The sequence below is a fragment of the Astatotilapia calliptera genome, chromosome 12 (genome assembly GCF_900246225.1).
Source record: "Astatotilapia calliptera chromosome 12, fAstCal1.2, whole genome shotgun sequence".
In the NCBI taxonomy this organism is placed as follows: Eukaryota; Metazoa; Chordata; class Actinopteri; order Cichliformes; family Cichlidae; genus Astatotilapia; species Astatotilapia calliptera.
In genome coordinates this window covers 32,567,814-32,594,315 of record NC_039313.1, presented here as the reverse complement: position 1 = coordinate 32,594,315, position 26,502 = coordinate 32,567,814, and the positions used below count along the sequence as shown (strand labels likewise).

Here is a 26,502-nt window from a genome sequence, read left to right as displayed (position 1 = left end):
TGTTTATGGAGCTAGTGCTGTGGAATCCAAGTCCCTATAAATCAATCGGTCTATCTATGATAACCCAGTTAACCCAGTATCTAAAGGAATAGGCTCTAGCCCATTGTGACCCTGAGCAGAATTAAATGGTAGTGATGTTCATCATTTTAGTTTGTCTCAATCTGAAGCTTTCAAACATTAAGCACAAATCATACTCTGGATTTTGAGGTGTTTACATGTCCCAAAGAAGACATTTGCTAACCGATGACTATCAGACAACCCATCTAAGGTTCATTAAAATACAACCCCCAGACTTCTGTGACTTTTATGCAGCTCTTTGAACTGTGTTGGTACCTTGAGAGCTACTTGGAGCTTGGCGGTTCTCTTGGAGTTCCCTGTGGCCTGGTATGTGGTTCCCTGGATTTCCACGGACATGGTGAAGACTGGAGCGTGCACTGGGCCGGATTGGGACAGCAGGCGGTACTGAAGGCCCGGGTGGATCTGGTTCAGACGCATCAGAGCATTCATGGGATGGTTTGGATCGGTCATCCTCCAGTCTAGCACTTAAAGAGGAGAGATGCACATGTTATTAATGAAACAGAGACCTCATGACTCCACAAGCAGGAAGTGAGAGAAGCCATTTCATTGGCCCAGCTTCTTTCCTATTAGCAGCTAGCTGATGGGACTAGAATGACACCGTCCGGGTGTTACACCACTGACACTTCAGCCAGCGACACTTCACACCTACACAGTGACGAGAGATGAGCTGCCTCCCCGGAGTCCTGAGCAGTAATATCTCACTGATGAATTGGAAATGAAACCTCACTCCTGGTGACATCCATTACAAAACAAGTGCTGAGTGTCGCCAAATAATAAGCATTTTTAATAATAAGCAGATTTTAGTCCAACTCTGTCAACTGTGCTATGAGGCTACAAAAGATTTGACTTTGTAAACAAATAAGATCTATAAAGGACAGAACTGAAGTCAAATGACATTTGTCAGCTGTCAAACTTTTAATATTAATATAGAAATGGGAACAACATCACAGTCTGAAATCAAGTTCAACAAGATGCTTTAAAAAAACAAAAACTCTTCGGACCCACAGGAAAACTGATCAATTAAACAGGTGCTGGTTGTTTCCAAGGAACTGACGAATGCTCATTACATAAACGTGTGCACAATATAATGGAGACAGATCCATGTACGTGGACTTATCCAGTCAGTTCTATTTATTAATCTATGAATTTAATAAAAAATAAACTGTTCAAACAACCTGCAGGGTTTCATAGAGAGGTGATAACAGATGTCACCAAGTGGAAACATCCGGGGCAGAAAAATGAAATCAATTTCCAAAAAGTGCAGTTCCTGTTAGGGCCACCTGAGCCTGGCTTCAAAACGGAGTCAAACCCACAGACTTGTATGTTAAAATGTACAACTCTAAAACAGAGATGAACTTGCAGGTATTAAAACAAATAAACAACCATTTTGGCCTCTGTGGATAGTGTCCACTCTTCCTTGAGTTATACTGGTAAGGCTAGAAGTTATGGCTCCTCTGACTGACAGATGCTGTTCCTCTAATGACCACTTGGGGCTCGTCACAAAAGCGAGTAAATCCACATAGAAACATTCTGTTACCTGTTTAGATTTTTTTTTTTAATTATTCTTGTCATCTGAGTTTTAATTTGTAGTTTTATAAAAAAAACAAAAACAAAAAAACATGCTTTAGAGCTTCAAGGCTACAGCTGTCACCACCTGTACCATTATTACAGGTATTCAAATCTAACGCAGGGTTAATGGACTGGGCAAAGTTGAAGAGGAAGAGGGCCGGCAGAAACGTTCATGTGTAATTTCAGATTCTTGAGAAACACTACAGAGTTATCGATGATGCTGAGGTGATCATTTATTTGCATATGGCCACCCACAGATTTCAGCTTTTGTGTAACAGGTGTCACAGCGGGGACACTTGAGGCTTGTGAAGTGTGCAGCCGCCTGGTTCTGCAGCCACTGTGTGTAATTACTGAAAGGTTCTGACAGGCACTTTAGACTTGAGTGCGACTTCTATGAATATGGATGCAGACGAGGTGTAAGAAAACGAATGTGGAGGTGCTGGTGGACAGGTGCCGGAAGGAAGACAGGGGGAGGTGTTAAAGCACTGTAAGTGTGTGTGTAAAACCCAACATGCGCGTGTGTGGTGGGAGGTGGTGAGATAATTGCGTGGCAACAGCAGCAGTATTAATCCTCCTCTATCTCTGCCTCCGTCACCTCCTTTGAACTGGAAGCAGATGAGGGTTGCCGGAGACGATGGTCCCAGCGAGGGCCAATTTAATTACTGTGACACTGACAGACAAGACTCTGAGAGCGAGGGGGAGGAGGAGTGAAGAGGCCGAAGGCTGCAGCCATCAGTGCCAAGACCGTTTAGTTTACGGCTGCAGCTAATTATTATTTTCACTGTCAGCTAATCTGCTGATTTTTTTTTTTTTTTTTTTTAGCAATTATTGGATTAAACTGTCTATAAAATACCAGAAAAAGCAGCCAGACATCTTTAAATGTCTTGTTTAACGAGCAGTCCATGGCTAAAAATATCCATATGAATATCTGTACAAAACAGGTGTCAAACTCATGGCCAAACACAGCCCTCTGTATGCTTTAATCCAGTTGGAACATCCCTTTTTGGCTAACACATTTTGGTCCACCTAAGCTCAGCTGTGGTCTGCACAGGAACACAACAAACCAAACAAAGGGATTCAGCTTCCCAGCACCCGAGCTTACGAACACAAACTGGCGAAAAAAAAAAAGACTGGTGCAGAGGGCAGGCGGTTTAAAGAAAGATGGGAGACTGAGAAGCGTGTGTGAAGGGAGGCCTGCGTTTCCACCACGACACAGGCTCTGTATTCAAACAACATTTCAACTCCACGCACCAGCAGAGATGCAGAGCCACGGAGGAGGAGACGCGAGGCAGAAAGCTGCTGAGCTGAAGAGGCAACTAAAGCCAAACATGTTTTTTCTCAAAGTGAGATTTCTTCACTGCAGAGGGGAGAGCTGAGCGAGAGATTTTCAGGGAAACTGAAGTTTATTTGCAAGTTTTCATTTTTATTTGTTACTTGTAGTTAATTTTATGCAACACTAGCCTGTGTGCAGCACAGTACATGATCAAAGATTCTTTTTCTTTTGTTGCTGAGACCAGGATATAAAGAACAGAACTAAAGTAGTGCATTAGGAGAGAAACCTATATGATCTGAAAGTGAAAGCTGATGTGATGCACTTGAATACACCATAGAAGCTAAAACCATTCAGTGTCTGAACACAGGTGATGTGATCTGTGCATATCAGGTGACCTGTGCACGTGGATTTTATGGATTTTATGGTCTGAACCAAGAGAAAGTTAAAATCCTTTGAGACATCAGTGGGCAAGTAAAAATTATTATTAAAAAATTGACATAAATCATCAATATTTCATTGAATTTGAGTGAACTAGAGCAGCGGTCCCCAACCCCCGGGCCTCGGACCGGTACCGGGCCGCGAGAGTTGAGGCTCAGGTGTGAAATGTATAGTTTTCAGGGTTTTCAGCGTTATTTTGTTATCGTTTTTATCGTTTACTCGGTTTTCCTGGGTCTTTTCACGTGTGTTATGAATAAATCTTTTTTCGGTACCGGTACTAGTTTTATTTTGTTGTATTTACCCGCAACACCTTAAAGGCCGGTCCGTGAAAATATTGTCGGGCATAAACCGGTCCGTGGCGCAAAAAAGGTTGGGGACTGCTGCACTAGAGGAAAAATGTCTCATTAGCAGAAAAATCAGTGAGAAGTTGTGTTTTGAGTGAAACTTTGTGTAATATGTCAACAGAGCAGCACAGCAGGGGGGCCACACAACACTGTAAATCATGTCCTGACAGCACCATATGAAGTTATGTCAGCCAAGAAATATGACAAGATGCCATACTTAAAAAATTAGCCTGATAAACACACTGTCACAACAGAAGACGCCGCCTGTGTAAGTGCTGTCCAAACAGCTGCCACAAAACCCTCTGTGAGGAGGGAGCGTTCAGAAGGCTAATAAAAATCTGGGTGGTTTGACACTGTTCTGGTGTTCAGGACTGAAATCTGACATTAAGCCACTGTCACACAGACCTCTGTCAACCTGAGCTGATTGATTCCTAAAACTGTCCGAAGCTGAATGTCTTTTAAGCTTCACCAGCTTCTCTATCAGCTCTGTGGAAATCTGATAACTTCACACAATTTTCTGCTTCGAGGACACATCTCACCTAAAAGCCACTGCTGCCTGAAATCTTCCTTAACCCGCTTCATGCTGCTGACTAACGCCGCTCTGAGATGCAGTGAAGGGGGCGACCTGGTTCCTGAAATGGATTCCTAATAAGATCTCATGAAGATATCGGACGTCGCTGCCTGCTGGGTTTTACACATCCAGACTATAATGGATCACTTTCAGCAGGGTCAGGCCATTTTCTCTCCTCTGATACAGAGATTGAAGTGAATGTGCCGTGTTATTCTTTGGCCTGACAGGCCGATTTGATCCCTGTCACAACAAAGCGTCCCGGTTTCTGAGAAAAGATCAGCGTCGCTGCTCACTTCTTTCAGCTCCAGTGCTTCACTTTTCCACCTTTTACACAAAGACCTCTTTTACAGACAGCTATAGTGCATGTCCAACACACACTGAACCATGAGCCTTGTCTCTTAGTCGTCAGTCAATATCCACTTATCTGCTGTGAAGAGTTTTTGTCCAGGGAAGTCAGCCTCTGTGCGACGTGGCAAATGTGACCCGCACAGGATCAATCTTTTGTGCACATTTTTAATATGTCGCCATTTTCCATTAAAGACAAGCCAGAGTTTTTAATATCATGATGGTGGAAAGGAATCCAAATAGCGCTTTAGAGGACACAACCTGCAACAGCCAGTCCCTACAAACACATTAGCGCTGTGTCACTAAACGTCGTGTCTTTTGTTATAGACAAATGCAGGGTTGAGTTGCTTTAAAGCACTTCATCAGCACTTTAATTGCCACTCAGATATGCACAAGTGCACATTGCTGGAAAATTACGTTTGTCAATGGGGTAATTTGACTGTTCATCGAGAGCAGGAGAAATTAACCACCGCCTTAATAACTTTTACAGAGCTGGAAAATCCGCTGCCACAATATTACAGCAAACGCGCTGTTTAAACAAAATCTGAATGAACAAAAATCAGCTTAGTATTAAGAAGAATCATTATTAAAAAGGCAAATTTAAAAGAGAAAGATAAAAATGGGTTTATCTACAAGAAGTAAAAAAAACAATCTTACTTTCACATTGGTTCATATGTTAACTCATGAATGTTCAGCTGTAATCCAAAAAGTTCCAGGAATGGGCTCATAAAAAGAAAAAAAAAAAATCTGACTTAAATTTGGCAGGTTCCAATGTGGCGGCTTATTTTTAGATCATTCATTTATGCCCTCTTGTACCACTGTGACGAGTGCTGGATCAACTCCAGTGGGTCAAAGCAATGATCCTTCAATCAGATTTTCATTTTCTGGAAGTGGACAAAGTCACAGAGAAGCAAAGCTGGCAAGCAGACGCATGGTGAGTACAAACTGTGCTGGTGTGGCCAAAAAACTCCAGTGTTTTCAAAGCACTTTGTGTTGGCACGAGATTGCACGCTGGCAGGTACTAGTTCAGAGGCACCAGTTCAGAGCATTTCCTCAGAGTTTTCTCCATCAGATGGTACGGGACATTACAGCAAAACTCTGGGCTGGCGGTCTCCGAGTGGGAAATGAATTCTTGGTGCAAAGCAAAACAGCAAATGCTTCCAGTCTCGCTCATCGCCTGACGAGCTGCCTTTGTTCTTCCGCTGAAGACCGCTCGGTTGTATCTGGAGAGCCAGCTTTGATGACACTCCTCATAAAATTTGAGTCTGTTTGAAACAGAGTTGATGTTTGCTCTTTGTGTTAGTTTTGATCACAATGATCTAAAAATGAAATCTTCAAAAACTCCAGAAGATGACCGTGAACAAAAGAGCTTAAAAATGTAAGTTAGCTGAGGCTTTATGGTTTTATCACTGCATCCAATGATTTTATGGTCTTAAATAAACGCCGAAGCTAGTCTCTAACTTTCATCTCAGTCAAATTATGATCTTATATTCAAACACAATTTGCAGTTAACTATTGTGCATTACTTTTGGAGGGCACTGCATATGGTATCTACAGTTGTATAAATAATTAATATTTGATGAGCCGTTTCCAAGAAGTGCCAGAACCTCTCTGTGGCTCTTGGCCAGAATAATATGAAAGAAAGAAAAGACCAAAAAGCAATAGTTATAAGATGCAATAAAAATAACATTAGTAAAATATAAAACAATAATAAATTCATGATAAATCTAACCCAGCTATCCTGCTGCTCCAGAAACCAGAGGCATGCTGAACTCTCACATTACACACATACTTTCACCCACATGTACTCACAGTACTGCAAGTGTCTGACTGTGGTTTTATTGCAATAATTACACTTATGCATATGTGTTTTTGTCTCTTTTTGTCTTCTATTTAAGCATTTTTCAGATAAATTATGACCTTCAAGAAAGCCGGCTAGTTTAGCAGCTCTGTTCATGTTGTATCATATCTATAGTCTTCTTTATATTCCTTTTTTGTCTTTTCATAATGATGTAATGAATTACGCTGTCAGTTTTCTTATGCAGAAAGAAGTTTTAGGATCACAGCTCCAACTAGATCTTTATGCCATACTTGGCATGTTTAGAAGGGATGTATCGCCTGAAACTGCACCTGCCCCTGAAAAGCTACCAACTGTTCATCCACACAGAGATCAGGACGAGCGATATAATATTTAAACATGCAAAAATCCCTGAAAAGATATCCTTCATGCACATGTAGAGTTTAGATGTGGAAAATACAACAAAAGCCTGATAAAGTTTATAAAAACCCACCAGCACACCAATGAACCAATTTATCTAAGTGACTATGGGAAGTAGATTGATGTAGGAAACTTTATGTTTGGAAATATCACAAGAGCATAGAGAAACATATGGACTGGGTTAATAAATGAGCCCCTTCAGCCACTTTAAAGTTAAATTACAGCACACAACATAAGGTTTTTAATCAATATTCATTATATCGGAGTCTTGCTCTTTTCTCCTGTGTGACTTCGAGCTTCCAGCAATGAACTCTGTTTAATATAAAGCTACAGCCAGCCACGTGTATCAGCCTGAATCTAAGTGTCTGCTGCACCTCAGAAGTGAGAGGAAGAGGATTTCGATCATATGAGCAGTGATTCTTCGATACGGGTGAGTTGACGGTCAAAGTCACCTTTCATCCTTTTGATGAAGTCTCTGTCGTCTGACCCGATGTCCTCCCGGAGCCTCTTCTGACAGCCGCCTGCAGAGCGGAAACGACCGAGCACTTAAAACATCACACTGCCCACTCAGACGCACATGCCGTCTAAGCATGCTGTTTTTATTAATGCTGCCAGGACTGTATCTGAACAGAGGGCTCAAAAATGAATTTAAAAAAGGTAAAAACAGGGAAACGAATAAACTTGCAAAACAGAGAGCACAAACAAGTCTGCACGCACCTTCTAACAGCCTCGGTGAGGGCTTGCTGGCTGGCAGAGGATCCATATTCAAGACCTTGTAAAGCTGTCCAAAGGCCAGGAGGCGTAACGCATGCTGAAACACACACAGCCGACAGAATAAGGGCACATCACTGCGGTGGTAAAGCAACAGAAACCCTCCTGCACTCACAGGAGAGCAGGGCCATTTATTCTCAGATCAATGTGCTTTAATTATCGGGGAAACTTGAGCGAGCTGCTCGCCGTTTGTGTAAACCAACTAATTCTGTTGGGAGAAACTTCATGCATTATGGAGACGAGGCACAAACAAAGGAGGAAATGGGAAAAATATATTCCCAGACTTGCACTTCATCAAGAGAGCAAAACAAAGATGAAGATGAGGATGTCTTTATATTTCTCACTGCTGAGCCTACACTTTCTGCCCGGGGGCCAGATTTTGTTATTTTGTGTGGAGCAGCAGCGGTGGTGGTGGTAGTAGTTGTAGTAGTCTTGGTGTGGGTGTAGATGAGGAAGAGCGTTCCCACGGTCATTAGCTGGCTAATTAAGCTGCCAGTTTGTCAAAGCTTCTGCAGCACTGAGGGGCTGCTTATCTGAGGTCAGAAACCGTGTTTCTGTGGACACTCAGCTATTTATAGTGCTGACATGAGCTCAGGGCTCCACCGGCGGAGGCCCAGGACTCGTTTTAAATAACCCTCCATCAATCGGTGTAGCGGGAAGGAGTGTTACATGTCCGATTTACTGGAAAAAATGCTGACTTTCGTACAGTGGGTGGAGGGGGGCATCGAAACGCACCATAGTGGGATGTTTCAAGGTCTCACAAGTTGCATGGCTGAGTCTGACTTTTTCTTTCTTGGCACATGAACTGATTTTTCTCAGTGTCTGTGGCTGGTTTTATAGTTGGAAAGCAGGAAGGGAATTTCTCAGAGGGAAAGATGTAAATCTAACATCCATAAAGAAGAGTGTCTTAGATGGAAAATGGATCTCTAAATTCAGAACATCTGTGGTTTTGCAGCACTGATTCACCTCCAGGGAGGAACGAGTTTGGACGTCACTGATCTCTGAAAATACGGAAATATTCTCAACTTAACTTTAATCTTTCTTTTAGTGATTTAGTGTTTAAAAAAATAAAATAAAAAAATTTACTTCTTCTCTCATCCCAGACTCGATGAAACTGGAGATTTTCAGCAGCACCAGTTAAAACCTGGACAGCTTCTTTCTGTCATCGTTGTATTTTTACTCAGTTGTATATAGTATTTGTATTTGTATTCTATTTTTATCTTATTGTATATTTATTTTATTTTATTCTACTGTATATAGTATTTTATTTTATTCTATTCTGTACAGTTGTGTACTGTATTTATTCTTATTATATTCTAATTTTTGCCTCATAACTTTTGCACTGTCCACTTCCTGCTGTGACAAAACAAATTTCCCACGTGTGGGACTAATAAAGGTTATCTTATCTTATCTTATCTTAGCTGTGGCCCACAGGTGAGACATGGAGTCCTTTAATTGAAGCTTTCAAGGTTCATCCCCCAGGAGCAAACAGCATATTATGAATGGGAACTTCTTTACAGCTACGGTCAAAGAGCGAGAGTAATTTGGCTGAGCTAAAGGGGGTAATATAATATTAAGGTGTAAGCACAGTTAGGTTCATAAGTTTTTGGGCAATGACACAATTTTTGTAAATTAATGGACCTCACTGTGTATCATTGTGCAAAAGGGATATAACGGCTCACTAAATCCACAGTTTGTGTCTTCTTTTCCTTCAAAATAAGACATTCCGTTCCTTCAGAAGGCTCGACTGAAGGAATATTATACTAGTAGGTGTTCAAATGTAAAATATGCTCAAAGTCTGTTCTTGCAGAATGTTGTAAGCTTCATCATGCCTTCATCTTATTACACATGAGACATTTTGTCATATTTACTGAGTAATCTCAGATCAATTTCAGATAACCGGTTAACAAGAATGTGGTTATTATGTAGTAGTAACGCCTTTGTCACACAAAGCAAACAGTATTATACAAACACACTGAAACCCACCCGAGGGGAAAAAGTCCTGCACTATGGGGCAGATGGCTAAAATACTAAAAAAAAATCGGTACCTTTATGTGAATAAAAACATATCAGTATGATATCTGCTGAGTAATTACTACCATTACTCAACATCCTCTCCTACCTCAGTGATTCCTTCACTGCACTGGTTGTCTTTAAACTTGCTCCATCTCAATCCTGGCAGAACTGAGGCGCTGGTGTTCAGCCCGACAGTTTCTCTGAAAAGGTCAGTCATTACATCGGCCCGCCTGCGAGCAATATCAGATCTTCTGCTAAGACGCCTGGTGTTATTTTTGACCAGCATTTGAACTTTGAATCTCACATCTCAAAGCACCTCCAGTTTCTTTCATCTAAAAAACATCACAAAAATCAAACCTCTACTGTCATCCAGTAATTCTGAACTTTTAGTACACACTTTGATTTTCTCCCGTCTCGATTACTGTGACTCACTTTTCACATGGATCTCTCTCTCTCTCTAGTCCTCCCGAGCTCGTCTTTCAGCTGTTCCAGAAACACTAGTCAGCGCTCACACGTCAGCCCGTTCTTGCTTCTCTTCACCGGCTTCAAGTGAAATTCTGCATTTATTTTATTAACAACATAAAGACCTTGTCTTATAAAGCCATGCAGGACCAGGCTCCACACGACATCTCATTATTATGTAACTGCTTCCCCTCCCTGAGCCTATTTCTCCTGGAGGTTTCTTTCTGTTAAAAGGGAGTTTTTCCTTCCCACTGTTGCCGAGTGCTTGCTCACAGGGGAGTCATCTGATTGTTGGAGTTTTCCCTGTATTACTGTAGGATCTTTACCTTATGATATAAAACATCTTGAGGTGACTGTTGCTGTGCTTTGATGCGATATAAATAAAACGGAACTGAATTAAAAGGTTACCTATGCCTATACTACATATGCCTATGGTTACCAGAGCCTGAAATGTCCTTTAGCCACGAGCCTTCAACTACAAAGTGATACACAATGAGCAAACCAAAGCCTTAAGATCAATTAAGCTGTGAATTAGTCGACTCTTCCCCTACAGCAAGAAGGCTCAGATCCTCCAGCTGGCTTGCACCTTTCTGTGAGCAGTTTGCATGTTCTTCTTGTACCTGTGTGGGTTTTCTCCGGATACTCCACCTACCCTTCACAGTCCAAAGACGTGTGGTTAGGTTGGTGATTCTAAATTGCCCATAGGTGTGAATGTGAGTGTGAATGGTGATGCATCTGTGTGTTAGCCCTGTGACAGACAGCCAACCTGTCCAATGTGTACCCTGCCTCTCACTTACCAGCAGCTGAAATGGATGGGGAAAAAATAATGTCAAAAAACGTGACATACATTCTGAATTTTGTGGGTTGAAGAGCTTAGCATGCACACTGCAGGAAGAGGAAACCGTGATGTCATCATAGCAGGCGGATGGGTAACATGTTCACTGACCTGAGCGCTGTGTGTGATGGCGTCGGCCTGCTGGGCGCTGAGGTCAGACAGGACGTCCATGGGCTCCCTCTCACAGGGGTCATGAACTCCTGGACCCCCTTTGAAGGAAAAAAAAGAAGAAAAAACAGTCAGACATTCGAACTTTATTTCACTCAACAGGTAAACAAATTATTCTCCTCCTGCCTTAATGCTTTTTATGCCTCACGTAAAGCACTCAGTAAGACCTCAGTGCATGAAAGGTGCTTTACAAACAAGCTCACCTTACTTTAATGTGCACAGACTGAATAATAACTCATCAGTGACCGAGTGCATTCATGAAACAAACTGCCCTCAATGCTGAAGGAACTTCGGAGCCAAAATTTAAAAGTCCAGTGACATCATCACAAGGACGAACTCGCTCGAGCTGAAGTTTTCCCAGATGAAGCATTCAAACACGGCAGCGAACAGCGGTGGAAAAAATAAACGTGAGAACATATTTCTGTTTGTTGGAGGTAAATAGGAAACATTTCTTCATGTGGACTGCACGAAAATGAAAACAGAGTCTCCGGGGATAAATGTTCCCATGATTCAGGAAAATACTCCATCACCAATTTTAACTGAATGAAATCATGCTGCTGTGAACCCGCTGGGACTCTGTGCCCCAGTTTGGAAACCATGAACGCATCACAGTGCACTCCACAGCCTGCCATGAATCTTAGGACCATATATGTAAAGGCATTACATTGCAGAAAAACCACCTATTGACGTCTTGCAGACACGTCACAGCTTACCACGTGACATTAATTCGTCGGCCATTTTGGACACATCAAGTGAGTGAAAAACCTGCTAAACATTATGCAGATGAGAAACTATGGCAATCATGAGTAAACAACAAGTGTTTCTCTCAGAGGAAGTAAAACACTTTCATGGTAAGCGTCTTGCTCGTTATGTGGAGAAATTGGGCAAAGGAGGAGCTGAGGATGGATGTTTATTTACTCCCTCTGAGTGTGTTTACTCATGTTGTGAAGTGCAACCCTGGCCCTCTTCCCCCTCAAATTATACTGGATGAGATCTGAAGCCCTATAAAAGTTTGGAGGCTTATCAGTATTTTGTGTCAAGATGAGTAAGAAGCCTCAGTCATGGGACTCTGCCTGGAACTGTAGTCACAGGATCAAGTGGTCACTGCTCGGGTATCCAACGGATGTTTATGAAATTTCTGATATTGACATGGCTCTGCGTATTATCCCTAACATTCTCAACAAGTCAGTGTAGATCATTTGTGATTGATGAGAGTGATACTGAGGCGAATTGTTGAGAATATCCATAATTTTCCATCAGTTAGCTTCTGTTCACTGCTACTGAACCCTTTTTTGGAGTGGATCTAACGTGGGTAGACGTGAACTTAGCATGTGCTGTGAGAATGTGATCAAACTGTTTATCACAGGAAAAGTAAGAGTTTTAGGACGTTAGCATAACATTAAAAATAGCTTGCATAAACATAGCTTATAGCATTATGTTTTTTAGCCGGCTCTTGTCAGCTGTCTGGAGACAGGAGGGTCACATGTCTGATCTGCTGACGATGACCAACTTCAGAACCGGACTTCAGTTTAGGACTGAGGCTGGTAGATGGATGGCAGAAACACCTTATAACTGATACTATGACTGATACGGCTGTATCAGAGTTTTTTAGCCCCCATATTCTTTTATCCAAATCCACAGGAAAGCGATAAAAAAAAAAAAAAAAAGATTTTCTTTCTTTTCTTGATGAATGCAACAGTGCAGCAGAATATAGGCCAAAAAACATGGCAGCAATAATTTCTATGTAAACAAAGTACGCGTTATTGCAGGGGTGGGCAACTCCAGGCCTCGAGGGCCGGTGTCCCTGCAGGTTTTAGATGTGTCCTTGAACCAACACAGCTGATTTAAATGGCTAGATTAGCTCCTGCAGTTCTCCAGAGGCCCTGTAACGAACTAATCATGTGATTCAGATGTGTTGACCCAAGGTGAGATCTAAAACTTGCAGGACACCGGCCCTCGGGGCCTGGAATTGCCCACCCCTGCGTTATTGGATATCGCTAACAGTTATCACATCCAGTATGGCAAACACCTCTTGAAGTGATTTTCCATGATGTCATATGCAAAAACTCAAAGTCCTAAAACTGTCTGAGGAGTTTTGATGCTGTGTTCATCTTTATCGTTTTTTGTCCTCATCCTTTCCTGATGTCTTCTGCTTTTCTTTCTTCATGTCTGTTTCCTGTCTTATTTGGCTGTTTTGTGTTGCTGGTTTTCCTGCCCATCTCTGCGGTAGTTGGCCATTGTATCTACCTGTTATGCTTATCCACTTTCACTGTGTCCTCTTTGGGTTTCTTCTTGACTTTTTTGGGGGACCTTTTACCCAAGTATTGCTTTATTGTATCTTGCTGCTAACCCTTTCCATCACTGGGCCTCATTCACAAACAAATGCACAATTTGAATACAAATCTGTGTCTCTTCAGTTAAACACAGAGAAAACAAAGGCAATTATTTCTTATTTTAGTGGCAAGGAAGACACATTAATGGTGACTGGATTGAGGTTGTAAATGAAAATAAATGCTTGGGGACAGCAATCGATGAAAAACTGTGTCATTCAAACAAGTGTCATTTACAAAGACGCACTGCAGCGATTGAATTCCATGCGGAAGCTGCGACTCTTAGGAAGCAACCACACACACTTGATCTTTTATATTGTTGTTTTGGAGAGAGTATTCAAACTTTCCACTTTATTGCCTCATATCTTTATTTCCCTGACGTTAACGAGAACAAATTCAATAAGATTGTAAATATGTCTGGTGAAATTGCAAGTCAACATGTATTGTGACACATCTTTGAGTTGAGTGATGGAAAAAGGGTGAGTGATCCTCAGTGATGTGCCACGCACTCTCGAGGAAAACGAGTTCCAAGTGTCTTCTATGCCTTACAGTATTGTAAAAATCCAGGGCACGGGAGCTGTTTCACTTGGACTATGTGATGCATTAATTCTTGGTGAACATCAAATGTTACCTGAAATGGCTTAAACATTTATGACCTTACTGGATACCACTCATGTCTCAGGTAAAATCTCTCTTGTGTTTTTTTTTCTTTTAAATGATTACAGTGAGTTTTTCCTTCCCACTGTCGCCACGTGCTTAGGGCATCACGTCATCTTTGGGGTTTCTTTCTAATATTGTAGGGTCTTAGCATTACAATATAAAGTGCATCAAGGTGACAGTTGACAACTATACAAATGAAATCGAATGCAGCTGAATTGTTTGTAAGATTTTATTTTTTTATGTAATGTTATGTTACTCTGAATGAAAATCAATTTCTGTACACGTTGGCTTCTTAGTTTATTTGCTTTTTTTTCTGATTTCTGTTCTGATAGTTTACAGTTTACACCTGTTATCAGGTGTGTAAGCACTGCAGAGTAACAGTGCATGCTCAGGTTTAAATGAATGAACTAAATATAAGCAAAACTGGGATTATATTTTATCCTAAGTCTATATATTACAGATATTTGCCGCAGTTCTTCAACTCATAGTGCATACCTCTCAGTGAATTCTGTATTTGTTGAGTTGCCTCTAAATTTCTCTCAGGTATTCATCAGATTTTATATGACTTCATGAATATTAAGATATTCCTGGATGAGCTGTGGCTTCTGAATTGCAGCAGAGAGAAAAGAGTGAAAGTGTAAATGATTGCTGACCTGGGAGAAGAATCCCTGAGGCGATGCACTCGATGACGCGGCGCAGGGCTTCACCTGGACCCAGCGGCCGGTTACAGGTGGCTATGGCCTTTTCACAGATCAGCTCCAAAGGCTGCAGAGGACGAACAAACACAAAATACTCAGCGAAGGATGAACTATATCAGTCACAGTCCCGATTCTGTTACTGGGGCAGTTTATTACACGTCACACATACCAAGCACTTTTAAAGGACAAACTTAAAATAAAGCTTGCAGTTTGCATCTTCCATGTATCTACGCCAAACATTATTCTGATTCTGGAGCCGTCACCTACCCAGCCCTTGAGAGGCTGCCACACAGGCAGCCGGTTGCACATGTCTCTGAGGATCCTCAAAACGATGACGCAGGACTTGAGGTCTGTGACTCTGGCCTAGGGAGGGAAAAACGGGCAAAAGTCACCAACAGCACGAGAAGCATTTTAAAGAGGCAAGTGCTTGCAGGCTCAGCAGCGCCAGCTCTAAAAAGTGAAACTTTTAGACTCTGAAAGATGAAAATTGTGCAGCGTTATGAGAGGCATTTTCATGAGTTCTGAAATTTCAATATGCTGCTAATACATCTCTAAGAGACTGAGTGCGAGATTTAACGTGACAATGTGAAAATATCAGACGTATTACATTCAGGGGAGCTCAGCTGTGGAATAAATACTGCAGCAGCTGCCTCTGTCACAACCTCTAAATTCAGGCTTAGAGTACCTCGGCTGAATCTGAATTTTTCTATCCTGTCGCCTCATTCCTGCTGACTTTAAGCTTTAAGTTAACTGTGGTTTATTGTGTTTTTGCCTAATTAATGACTGCAATTTCACATGCTGACTTTGTCTTGAGGGAGAGTTTGGGTTGAGAGCACAGCTCTTTATGACTCTGCACACTCCCAAAAATCAAACTCCTTATCTGATTAAAATTTGGGCAGCTCCCACCTCAAGACTGCATTCCTCTCATGCACTGCTGGACCACTCCCAGCATGGTTGCCATGTTTAGATTTCTCCCTGGTAGTCCAGTTCTGACTTCTTGCACTTGGAAGAAATGCGCAAGACAAACTTAATCTGTTCACAAATTGTATATATGTTATATAAATATGTACTTTTTACATCTTTTTCCTTAATCGTTCAATTGTATGACAAAAACGGATGCATTAGGTGCTTCTTTAGAGAGCCACAAACACCCTACAAGCTCTGCAATCTCTCTATTCTGTCTATTTATGCAACACTGCATGTACCACAGCTAACTGCTGGGCTCTGTGGTACAGACACAAAGCAAAGTGGAACAAGAGAAAAGAGAAAAGGCACAAAAGAAGAAAAAGAAAAATGAAAAACTCCACCAAAATCTTAAAAAAAAAAAAAAAAAAAAATCCTGACCAGACCAATGAATGGGACATTTCTCCAAAGAAATAAATGAACAGCCAACACTGAGATAACACAAGTGAAGCCGAAATGTAGTTTTCAAAATGTGATTAACTAGAATGCCTGCATAAATATTCATATCGAGAATAATTTCATTTTGGTGGATAGCTGGTTTGTTACAAGTTTGTGTGTGGTTCATTTTCCTCATAATCATCATTCTTAGATGATTAAATTGATAAAATTTGAATTACAGGGAAACTAGAGAGATGAAAAAAATAAAAAAAATGACACATCGATTTCTTTTTACTTTTCCCTCTACTGAGGCAGACATCTCAGCATCGTTTGCCACCCAGAGCTGCTAAATCCATCTGGATTTAATGAAGTCTGGTAGAGAGGTGGGAATGTGGACAAAGGAAGATGCTGATGTATTATGGAGTGGATAGAACAGTGCATTTAGACCAAAGCGTTGCCCCGGGCTGCTGTTTTTGGACCACTTAGGAACCCAGAAATGACTCTCCTCCTACACAGAGTGGAGCAGTCACTAGGGGGGACACCAGTAACGAGAGAGGGACCAAACTGTAGCCAAAGTATGATGCGAACCGCTCTGTCCAACGACCTGAAACTTTGTGCTCTGTGCACGCTGTACAAACACAGATCAGATAAAAAGACAAGCAAACAGAGAGTGTTATTTGTCACTTTTTAAATACGATAATTCTCCACACAGTCCCTCAGAGTAGAAAAAAAAGTGTCTAAACTCAGGACAGATGATTCACTCAACACCTTTACATTTAATAAAATAGCAAACCTGTTGCTAAATTCTTTCAAGTTTAAAAGAAACCACTTGAAGAATATAAAGAGAAAAGTAACTGAACTACCCAAAGAAGACGGTGGTTGAGGCTATTACATCTAGACTTTAATAGAAAGCAAATTAAGCCTGAGATTACTGACACTTTAATTTACACAGGATGGCTTTTCATAATAATCAAGACTGTAATTTCATTCTGGTGGTCTCACTGAAACTACGCAGACAGGGCGAATGAGACAGACGTCGCCATTTGTATCTACAGTTATTACAAATCAGTGGAGATCCTCAGGTCATGTCAGCCCCGTCTGAATATGATGAAACAGAACCCGGCTTGTGCTGCTACACCTTCAGGCCACAGTGCAGCCCTTCACTCTGATAGTACTTGTCAATTAGCTCTCCTTCCCCGAGGGAAACTACTGGCCGGTTCACCTGACCTTGACCCTCATCTCTCTCTCCTGCCTCTCAAGTGGAGGAAAAGCTCAGTTCATTCAGGACAGCAGAGCTGAAGCTCATCTGAAACTTGATTTGGTGAAGAACCTCTTCATGACCCCGTATCCGTCGGCGCTATATCTCAGGCTCCTCAGCTACTCACGCTGATAAAAACTTCACTACTTCTACCGTTTCTTCTATTCCCATGCTGCCTGTTCTTTTTCTAACAAACTCTACAAGCTCATCCTGGAAACATCTATATTCAGCTCTGTTACTCCACAGTTGGACTCACTGGTCAAGTTTCTCACAAAAGAAAGGGCAAAGGAATATGCATCGTTATCCAGAGCAGTTTTCTGACATCTGGAGTTGAGCTTATTGACTGATCTGCCATTAAATACGGCAAAGAGCACATATAAGATTTATTAGCATAATGCACAAAGTGCAAAACTGTGTTGAAGGAACTGTTCTGTAGGTTATCTACTAACAATTTGCAATCAGTTAATTCAAATAAGGACAAAAGCAATACAACAAAAATAGAGAAAACTGGAAAGTCAAAAAAGCAGACCCATTGAGGGAGCAAGAAATCTTAAATATTATATCCATTTCTCTCCAGAATTTTTCAACACCTGGCTCTAATTTTCTGTCTGTATGGGAGGTTTGACAATTTCAGGTCGAAGGAAAGAATCTAGCTCCACCTGTGGGCATCAGTTACGCTCAGTGACACCTAAAAGACACATTGTAAAATTCATACAATATTGCTGCCTTTTTAATCGAGCCCAAGTTGCTTGTTAGTGTTTTGTATTGAGCCAATGTTCTCACTCTGACTCCACATTAAGTTCCATTGTGTTGTATTAAAATAACAGTTTTATTAAAGACCAGGAACAACCGAGGCTATGCTCCAAATATTCAGGGTTAAGAGCTAGTGGGAAAAACCAAAGCCCCCACAGTTTGAAGCAATCCACCCACATCAATTACATGCTCCTTTGGATAACTACCTGCCATACCTCACAGCAACTACTGCAGCTAAATAAAGCGCACAATAACATTTTCTCCAACTTTAAGTAATGGTGCATTTTGGAGTAAACAGACTGCTACAAACATGACTAAATCACGTATTTAAATACTCTCCTCCCCACATTTTTGCAAATGTTGCATTTAGGCGAATGCAAAAATAACTGCCAATGATTTCAGTCATTAAATGTTGATGCATGTCTTTAATAGATCAGGAAAGCAGCTTTGGAAAAGGAGTAAAGAACAGAAGACATGATGAATGATGCCTATATCTGCTGTTTAAATGATTAAAAAAGGAGCTTCATTTCAACCTCTCATTAATGTGTTCATTGTGGCTTGATGAGTTTCAGGGAAATGAGATGCACAAGCTTCACTGAGTCATCCCAGAGCTCACATACTTTACACCCCTCTCTGGAAGCAGGTTCTACAAACTGTTCAACAGTTTCTTCCCACAAGCTGACGGCTCCTGAGCACCCCGCTGCCCCCCAACCACCCAGTCGGCCACCTTGGAATGTCTATAAATTTAGACCTATTGTGCACATTAGTTCATTTGCATACTGTCTTAAAATTGCATTATCACTATGTAAGAGAAATGAAACAAATATACTTTACTGCTGCTGTGAACAATTTACAATTCCCAGCTCATATTCAGTCTTCTTCTTATGTCCTTTATACACGTGCTTGCATCGTGGTCCAGGAGTAAGTAACAAAGTGAACAGCTTTTCTGAAAGTGTTATTTTCATGTAAATTACTTCAGGTTTTCAGGACCACATTGAAGACAGTTGAAGAAAAACACAGAGTGTATTTGGTAGCAGTGGCTCCTAAAACAGACATCCATGCCAACAGACAGGTTCACACGATGAGACGCTCCTGAAATTGGTATTGGTTATGACATCAGTCCCTCTATACTCAGCGATGATGTGCTTCCCCCTTCCGATATGTTTTGTGTTTGTATTCAAAATAATGCATGTTCATCCCAAAATGTCTTATAACGCCGTTCTGTTGACCACTTGTTTGTCCCACTGCTATATAAAACTTCATGGCAGAAAAATAACAGCTGTGTTTCGGCTGAGTAATAACGTCCACAGCGGGCGGTTGGACGGGTAATTGCAGGTGTATCAGACAGCCTGGTTCTTGTCCCATTTGGTCTGCTGTTTTTCTACTTTCTAACTTATTACTTGGGCATGGTTAGGAATAGAACACACTTTGAAATCTGCCTCCTGCACAGCAGTAACCTTGCTAGTCTACAAATGACTAGTTACCTTGAAGCGCTAGGGCACAGATGTGGACAAAAAAAACACCTTAAATGATCCATGCTAGTGGTTTTGAACTGCATAAACTAACAGGACTGTGAACAGACTCCCCCTGAAATTAGTCCTAAAAGAAGTCAGGGGAAGTTCTTGTGTTAGGTGGAAAACTGCCTCAGCTTATACAAGTAGAGAGAATGAAAAACTCTGAACGTAAGGAGCAGGTTGTGTCTTTGTTGCTGCAGCAGTGTTGGAATGAGTGCATCAGTTGAGCAGTAAAAAGCTTCATAATGTCAATGCCGTAACACCTGCGTGCTAATGATAGACTTCATTACTTTGTGTCATTTATTATGGTGATAAAAAGAAAATCTAGGTGCCATTACGTTTCCTTCAAAACCAAGTTGCTGTCACACATTAAAGCCAAGCAAATGTAATTTTAGGCACACGGCTGAATGCTCAGGTTGCCAGAATATAAAGACAGTGTAGAGAAATCTGTCACAGCCCAGCTGTGCTCACCTGGAACCATTTGGCGTGTCGGAGTGAAGCCAGTGCCGCCTGGCACTTCTGCCTGTCCAGGACGTCCTCCTCTTCCTCCTCCTCCTGTCTCTGTTTGTCAGCGTCCTGCTCGCCCTCCTCTGGAGAGAGGGACAGGATGAGACAAGACAGACTGAGCGTGAGCACGCTGACCTCTCACACTCACACACAGACACACAGGCAGCAGGGTCGGACAGCTAATTATTAGGCAAACCCACTGATCTGACCGAATGAGCTAAGAGGAGGGGAAATTTGAGAAATTGTGTGATTTTTCTGGGAGAGGGAGGATTCTCATGCACAAGGCAGGATCTTTCATGACACTGACAGGAGGAACCGGAGTAGACGTGAGCACATGCGTCTTGCTGCCCGGCCGAAGTCTCACTCTAGATGCAGATCAGTGGCTGAAGGCAATGGAACACGCCAGATTAGTGTGTTATCGATTACAGCGCAGGACGAAAATGAGAGCATGGCAATGACTCAGGACCAAAAGCCAGATTAGAGATTAAAAATAACACTTTAGAACAAGAACACATTGGATGGATCGAGAAAAACTGGCTCAAGGGGGTCTGAGTTTGGGTCACAGGCAGAGTTGATGCAAAGAGACATTAGCTATTCCACTTGAAGAGGGGGAAAAAAGTCATCCTGCTCAAAAGGCTTTGCAGTTTTCTGGGGCGCCATGCTAGTATTTTCACTCTTGCGGGGTCGGTCAGATGTTTATGTTTGACTGAAACAGTCTCTCCACACCGGGTTCCTGTGGGGAGCACTCCTGCCATGACTGGAGGCCAAGCCATGGGAGAACGACAGCAGAAGAAGAGTGACAGCAGATGACAACATAAACATCTGAGAGTGAGAACGCCACCCTGGAAAGAAAGTGAAGGCTGTTTGTTCTCAGGAGCAGCTAAGGGGTGCCCACTGTGGGACAGTCAAGCAGACGAACAAAAGGGGGAACAGACCGCAGATCACACTGCAGAGCTCGGTGAAGGCCCGCAGGTTATCTCGTATCAAATAAATCTAAGATAATGAGTTCCCTGCAAGCTGAGACATTGTTGCAAATATCAGATATTGATTGATGTACCATCTCACTCGAATCAGTGTCATTATGGTTCAAAGCACTCTTCCAATGAGCAACAGCCAGCAGAGATTAAATTGGGACTAAAGCTGACAGGAGTGCTGACGCAGAGCATTAAAAGGCTCTTGCTCATAGAGAGGAAACAGCAGTGTAGCCTCTAAATCCACAAGTATTCAAATTCCAATTTATCCATGTGGCACCGCAGCAGTAAAGCGAGCCGAGGAGCGATGCATGTGGTCTGGCAGTCTGTTGCTGTAGAGACCGTAGTGAAAGCTGAACAGGATGGAAGAGGTGGAAGACAAACGAAGGAGCTGATGAGAGAGACGGGGGATTTCTCCCATGTCACTCCTCCAAGACCAAGACTGAGTGAGGACCTTCATGTTCTGCCCCCGGGACTTCTGGCTTCTATTTACCACTTTGGCAGCAAGTGTGCAGCTAATGGTGTGATTTGTTTTAATCGTGCATGTGTGGGCGCACTCTTTACGTTCTGCTTGCTTGATGCATCTGGAGACCTCGGAAACAAATGAAAATGAAGTGAACCCCGACAACAAGCCATTAAGAGGCTCTTAGTTTGTGGCTATAAACTAAAGACGGAGTACAAAGTAGACAATTGGATACCAGGGTCACGCAAACGATGTTCCATATAGATAAACAGACAACAAACCAGAGCATGATGGATACAAACACTTTACACACTACACGACAGGCTGAGTGGATCTATGGAGTCTCAAGTGTGCCATGCTAATTACAGGTGCTTATTATTTTCAATAATTAATTATTTAACTTAATGGAAAATCTTAAAAGTATTACAAACACGTCAGACCTTTACATTTACTGCATTCCTCTGCTCTTAAATGTGCCAGGCTAATGATCGTTTTTCTTTGTAAGTTGGAATCAATCATTCAGTTTTATGTAAAGTCTAAAACTAAATCATTAGAGACCTACCTAACCTTTACTGCATGACATCTTCTTCATTATAGTGAAATCTATGGAGTCTTTGGAGCCAATTAAATCCTTAGATTTGAAATACACCTCATTATCATTACTATTCTAATTATTTTGGCAGCAGAGTGGTTCAGTAGTTAGCAATGTGACCTGACAGCAAGCATGTACTGGGCTCAGATCCACTGGCTGGACTCCGCATGTTCTTCGAGTACCAGTGTGGGTTCCTTCGGCTTCTTCTCACAGTCAAAAAGCAGGCATGTTAGGTTAACTGGTGATTCTCGGTTGTTATTAGGAACCCTAATAAACCCCCCTCCCCCCCAAAAAACTATAATGACATTTTTCTCAACTTAAGGCTCTATTCAACCATTTTGAGTTTTTATGTTTTGTTGTTTTAAAAGGTGCTTTTAACTTGTTCTGCTTGGTATGAACACTGTGAAAAAACAAAAAAACCCAATCAGATTTATTAAGACGGCTTGTTTGTTTTGCTGTTTTGAAGTTATAAATTTCAAAATTCAAAATTGTAGAAACAGATGTCATGTGCTACTTTTACTATAAGTACTATTTATTAGACTGACTTAAAACATTTTATTCAATAAAGACAATATGCAGGCAGCTGTGATTTGCCTGATGCAATACTATATACAAAAATAACTACTGATGTCATCCCATCAATTATTTTAATTATTTCTTTCTTTATATTTTTTGTCTAACAACACAAAACTAAAAACATTTGGACAACTAGCAATTATCTGATCTGAGAAGCTGAAAAAAGTGAGTGTTTGTATTTTCAAAATCCCTGACTGACATAAAATTGCCAAATATCAATTTTGTGTTGTTTAATCAACTAAACAGTTCATTCTTATCTAACACGTGTAGCTTTGTCTCTGCTCTTTGCTTTGTAAGTCAGTTTGATACAAACTGCAGGGATTAAAGCATCATTCATCATCAACACTGAACTTCTTTTTAATCCTGTGTACTGAATATAAACCTAAACCAATGATAAATTTTGGTAATTAACCAGAGTTAAATTTTAAAATTAAGACCTACAAGAAGCTACTAGAGGCATTAGCTTGTCTCATGGCTTGGCATTTGTTTTAAATATTCTGATTAGCTTTCATTTAAAGATGACTGCCTGTAATTGAGTTCACAGGACTGCCGAGCGCCACCTACAAATTAAATTACATCTAAATGACAGCAACAACCAGATTTAGATGGACCAGCTGGCCAGTCATTAAAAAGTGAATTATTCTGGCAACAAACTCAAAGCTCCACTACAGCAGAGGGCTAAAAACACACGTAGATTTAATCATGAAGGAAAAATAAGGAGTATGTGTGTGAAACAGTGAGCGGTGAAAATCATTTCCCAGAGGCAGGCCATGAAGGAACCATCAGTCAGAGGTCAACACCACATACAAATAAGGACAACCCCCACTAAATTCTCCCCGACATCATTAGCTTAGGGGAATTTCGATTAGTGACCGGGACATCAGAGTAATTCAATTAACACAATTTTTCCAACATGAAATTATGGGATGTCACTCTGAGCCAATAACAACTGATCAACAGACAGAGGTCAGCCCCAGTAATTAAAGCAAAGGGAGCACAGGTGTGGATGTGGGCTGCTGGGTAATGTAGTCATTTTGTCCTTTTGGTGTGTGTGCTCTATCAGTAGACATGGACCAGAATTTCATGGTGACCCAGTGAGAAGTCCAGTTAACAGAGGAAGGGGTGGGAGAAGAAGGAGGGGGATAGAGGAGCATGTCTGAGGCAGAGAGTGAGAGTGGGTTGGTTTGGTTTGGTTGTTGGGGAAGCCCCTTGTACCCGGGGTTTCCTGCTGTTGGGTGTGGGGGATGCCTCGTCAGCAGCGGGGCCGCAGAGATGTGCCAATCCACGCAGCGAGGCGACCTGCGGAGCTATGGCAACAAAACCAAGAGTCAGTGAGCAGCGGCCAGCTACAGGAGGCACACGATAAAAACCAGGGAACCACTTAGACTGTCAGGGGTCAGTCACCAGAAAAAAGACCCTCAGAGACCCTGCAAGGTAGCACAGATAGGGTTGAGTTTGGCTGGCATTTTATTACTGATAAAACTCTATTTTAACATGTGTAAAAGACAAAAACCCAGAAACAGCTGAAGTTAGAACTAAACTTGATTTTGATTTGATATCACCTTTACTTGGCAAAGAAAGAAGAGACACCCCATTGGTAACCTTATTATTTAAAAAGAGAGAATGAAACAAACAGTATGTGTCAAACATGTGTCCTGGGGCCATTCTCAGCCTGCCAAAGGGTTCTATTCAACCCACCAGATGGCTTTTTCAAAGCCTGAAAACTGCAGTTAAGTAATTAATTGCTCGGATTTTTCAATAAAATGCACTGGTACACATCAGTGGAGATGTATGGAGTGTTAAAGTAGACAATCTGTTTCAATCAAAGAATTTAAAAACCCTACTGTTTATTAATCAAACCTCTACAAGTGTAGGTTTAGCAATTTTGCATTGTTATCTGTTTAACTTTTTTAAACAAGTGACGCTTTCAGTGGTTTCACGACCTTCATATCAAATCAATTATTTATTTGTATTATGATCCATGTTCTACTGCTTATCAGGACTTGACTGTGACACTTAAGCATTCAGAAACCCCGCCTTGGAAAGCGTCAGGGTTGGACATGTCTGAAGCATCTCACCTCACCACACGTTCTCAACTTTTCTAGGCAACAACCATGAGCGCTGCATGTGCGAATACAAATGCCCTGCACAGCTCATGTTTAACCTGCCAGCTCTCTATTTTAAAGTCTGTGTAAGTTCAGTTTGTGCTGAAAAATGCTGCTAATATTTCAGTGAATTCGCAGCTAGAAAGTGGGTGTCATGTCCTGCCAACTGTGTAATCTCTCCAGACCTGATTCTCCTGAAACTGTCTGTGTGGAAACAGCCTTAATCAGATGTAATTTCAGGTTTGCAAAGTATTTGGAAACGTTAAACTCTATGGCCGTCCTAAATACCTTTTTTATGGATCCATCCATCTATTTCAACCATCCATCTATATTTTCTGCCTCTTATTGGCATCCAGATCACAAGCCCAGAGGCTCAGACTTTTTCTCTCTCTCTGACTCCACCAGCTCTTCTTGAGGGTGGAGGTTAGATCTACATGTAGTTAGATATACCCAAATCTCTACTCGGAGCTCTTTGTCCTCTCTCTAAAGCTGAGATTAGACCACCTTCAGCAGCTGGTATTTGTAAACATCATCTTTCAGTAACTAACCAAAGCTTGATGCCACAGGTGAAGTAAGAACCAATGTTCTACAATAAATGTGGTCAAATTTAAACAGTTAGCGAATGTTTATTAACCTGCACAATGTAACACAAAATTTAAATCTCATGTTATATTGCAGACATTGAAACACTCATGCATGTGTTTCTGTCTACAGACAAAACTCAGTTCTGGCATGCTTGTCACAGAACTTCATGAACTTGTTAAGTCTAAACTGACGCAGGGCTGATGATGCAAGAAGAGTCAAAAATGTGCCTCCACATTACAGTTTCCACTTTCTGAAACTAAATAAAACCAGATAAAATTGCATGTCTGCTGGGCACAGATACAAAGCTGCTCAGAGCCAGCTCATCACAAAATTAACTAGTCAATATCTATAGTCTGCAAAGTAACATCTGAATCAAATGACACACAAATAGAGCCATTTGGCCACAATCACCAAACGTACATTTGGAAAAAAGGAGTCAGTGCTTGATGGAAAGAATCAACTGCTGACTTTTTAGCACTGGGGTGGAAATATTCTGCTTTGGGTTTGTGTAACAGCTAGTGGCACAGAAACATTACAATGATGGAGAGAAGGATGGATTGCGCTAAATTTCAATTGCATTGATGTCCTGCAGTCAGTCAAGAAAATGAAACAGAAAAGATTACTTCAGCAACAGCAGAAAAAGCCAAAGAAGACATCAAAAGCCACTTTTAGCTACTATAAGAAACATAAGCTGGAGCGTTCAGAATTTCCCCTCAGCCATTTGAGCTGAACATCTGCAGTGAGAACTTAAAGTAATCTGGAGAAAGAGGGTTTAAAAGTGAGAACAGAATAAAAAGACTATTACCTGACTATAAAAAGCATTTGCAAACTGCCATAGAGGGACTGCTGAGTACTAACTTAGTAGGATACCCAAATCTTTGCAATTTTTACAATTGCTGTTTATTTTTCTGCAGAGGAAACGTCCTCCTGGGTGGTCCAACTGTATACATGCATCCTCCTCACATTCGAATAAAATGAGTAATTCTTGCTTAAAATGTGTAATTTTTCTCCCATTTTTTTAAGATCTACTTGTTCCAAATTCTATTGGTTGGATCCAAATT

General features: G+C 41.4%; 1 protein-coding gene across 2 annotated transcripts in view; it reads right to left on the bottom strand.

The window, feature by feature from the left end:
- The window catches only part of LOC113033382 (spermatid perinuclear RNA-binding protein-like), a 97,085-nt gene that overhangs the window by 14,835 nt on the left and 55,748 nt on the right, over positions 1-26,502 (bottom strand). For both annotated transcript variants that reach the window (XM_026187122.1, XM_026187123.1), the window contains exons 6-12: positions 20,114-20,232; positions 15,044-15,139; positions 14,732-14,843; positions 11,032-11,129; positions 7,554-7,647; positions 7,289-7,357; positions 334-542 (exon numbers count right to left, since the gene is read on the bottom strand). In XM_026187122.1, coding sequence (XP_026042907.1) covers positions 334-542; positions 7,289-7,357; positions 7,554-7,647; positions 11,032-11,129; positions 14,732-14,843; positions 15,044-15,139; positions 20,114-20,232 — 797 coding nt within the window. The remainder of the gene's footprint in view (positions 1-333; positions 543-7,288; positions 7,358-7,553; positions 7,648-11,031; positions 11,130-14,731; positions 14,844-15,043; positions 15,140-20,113; positions 20,233-26,502) is intronic.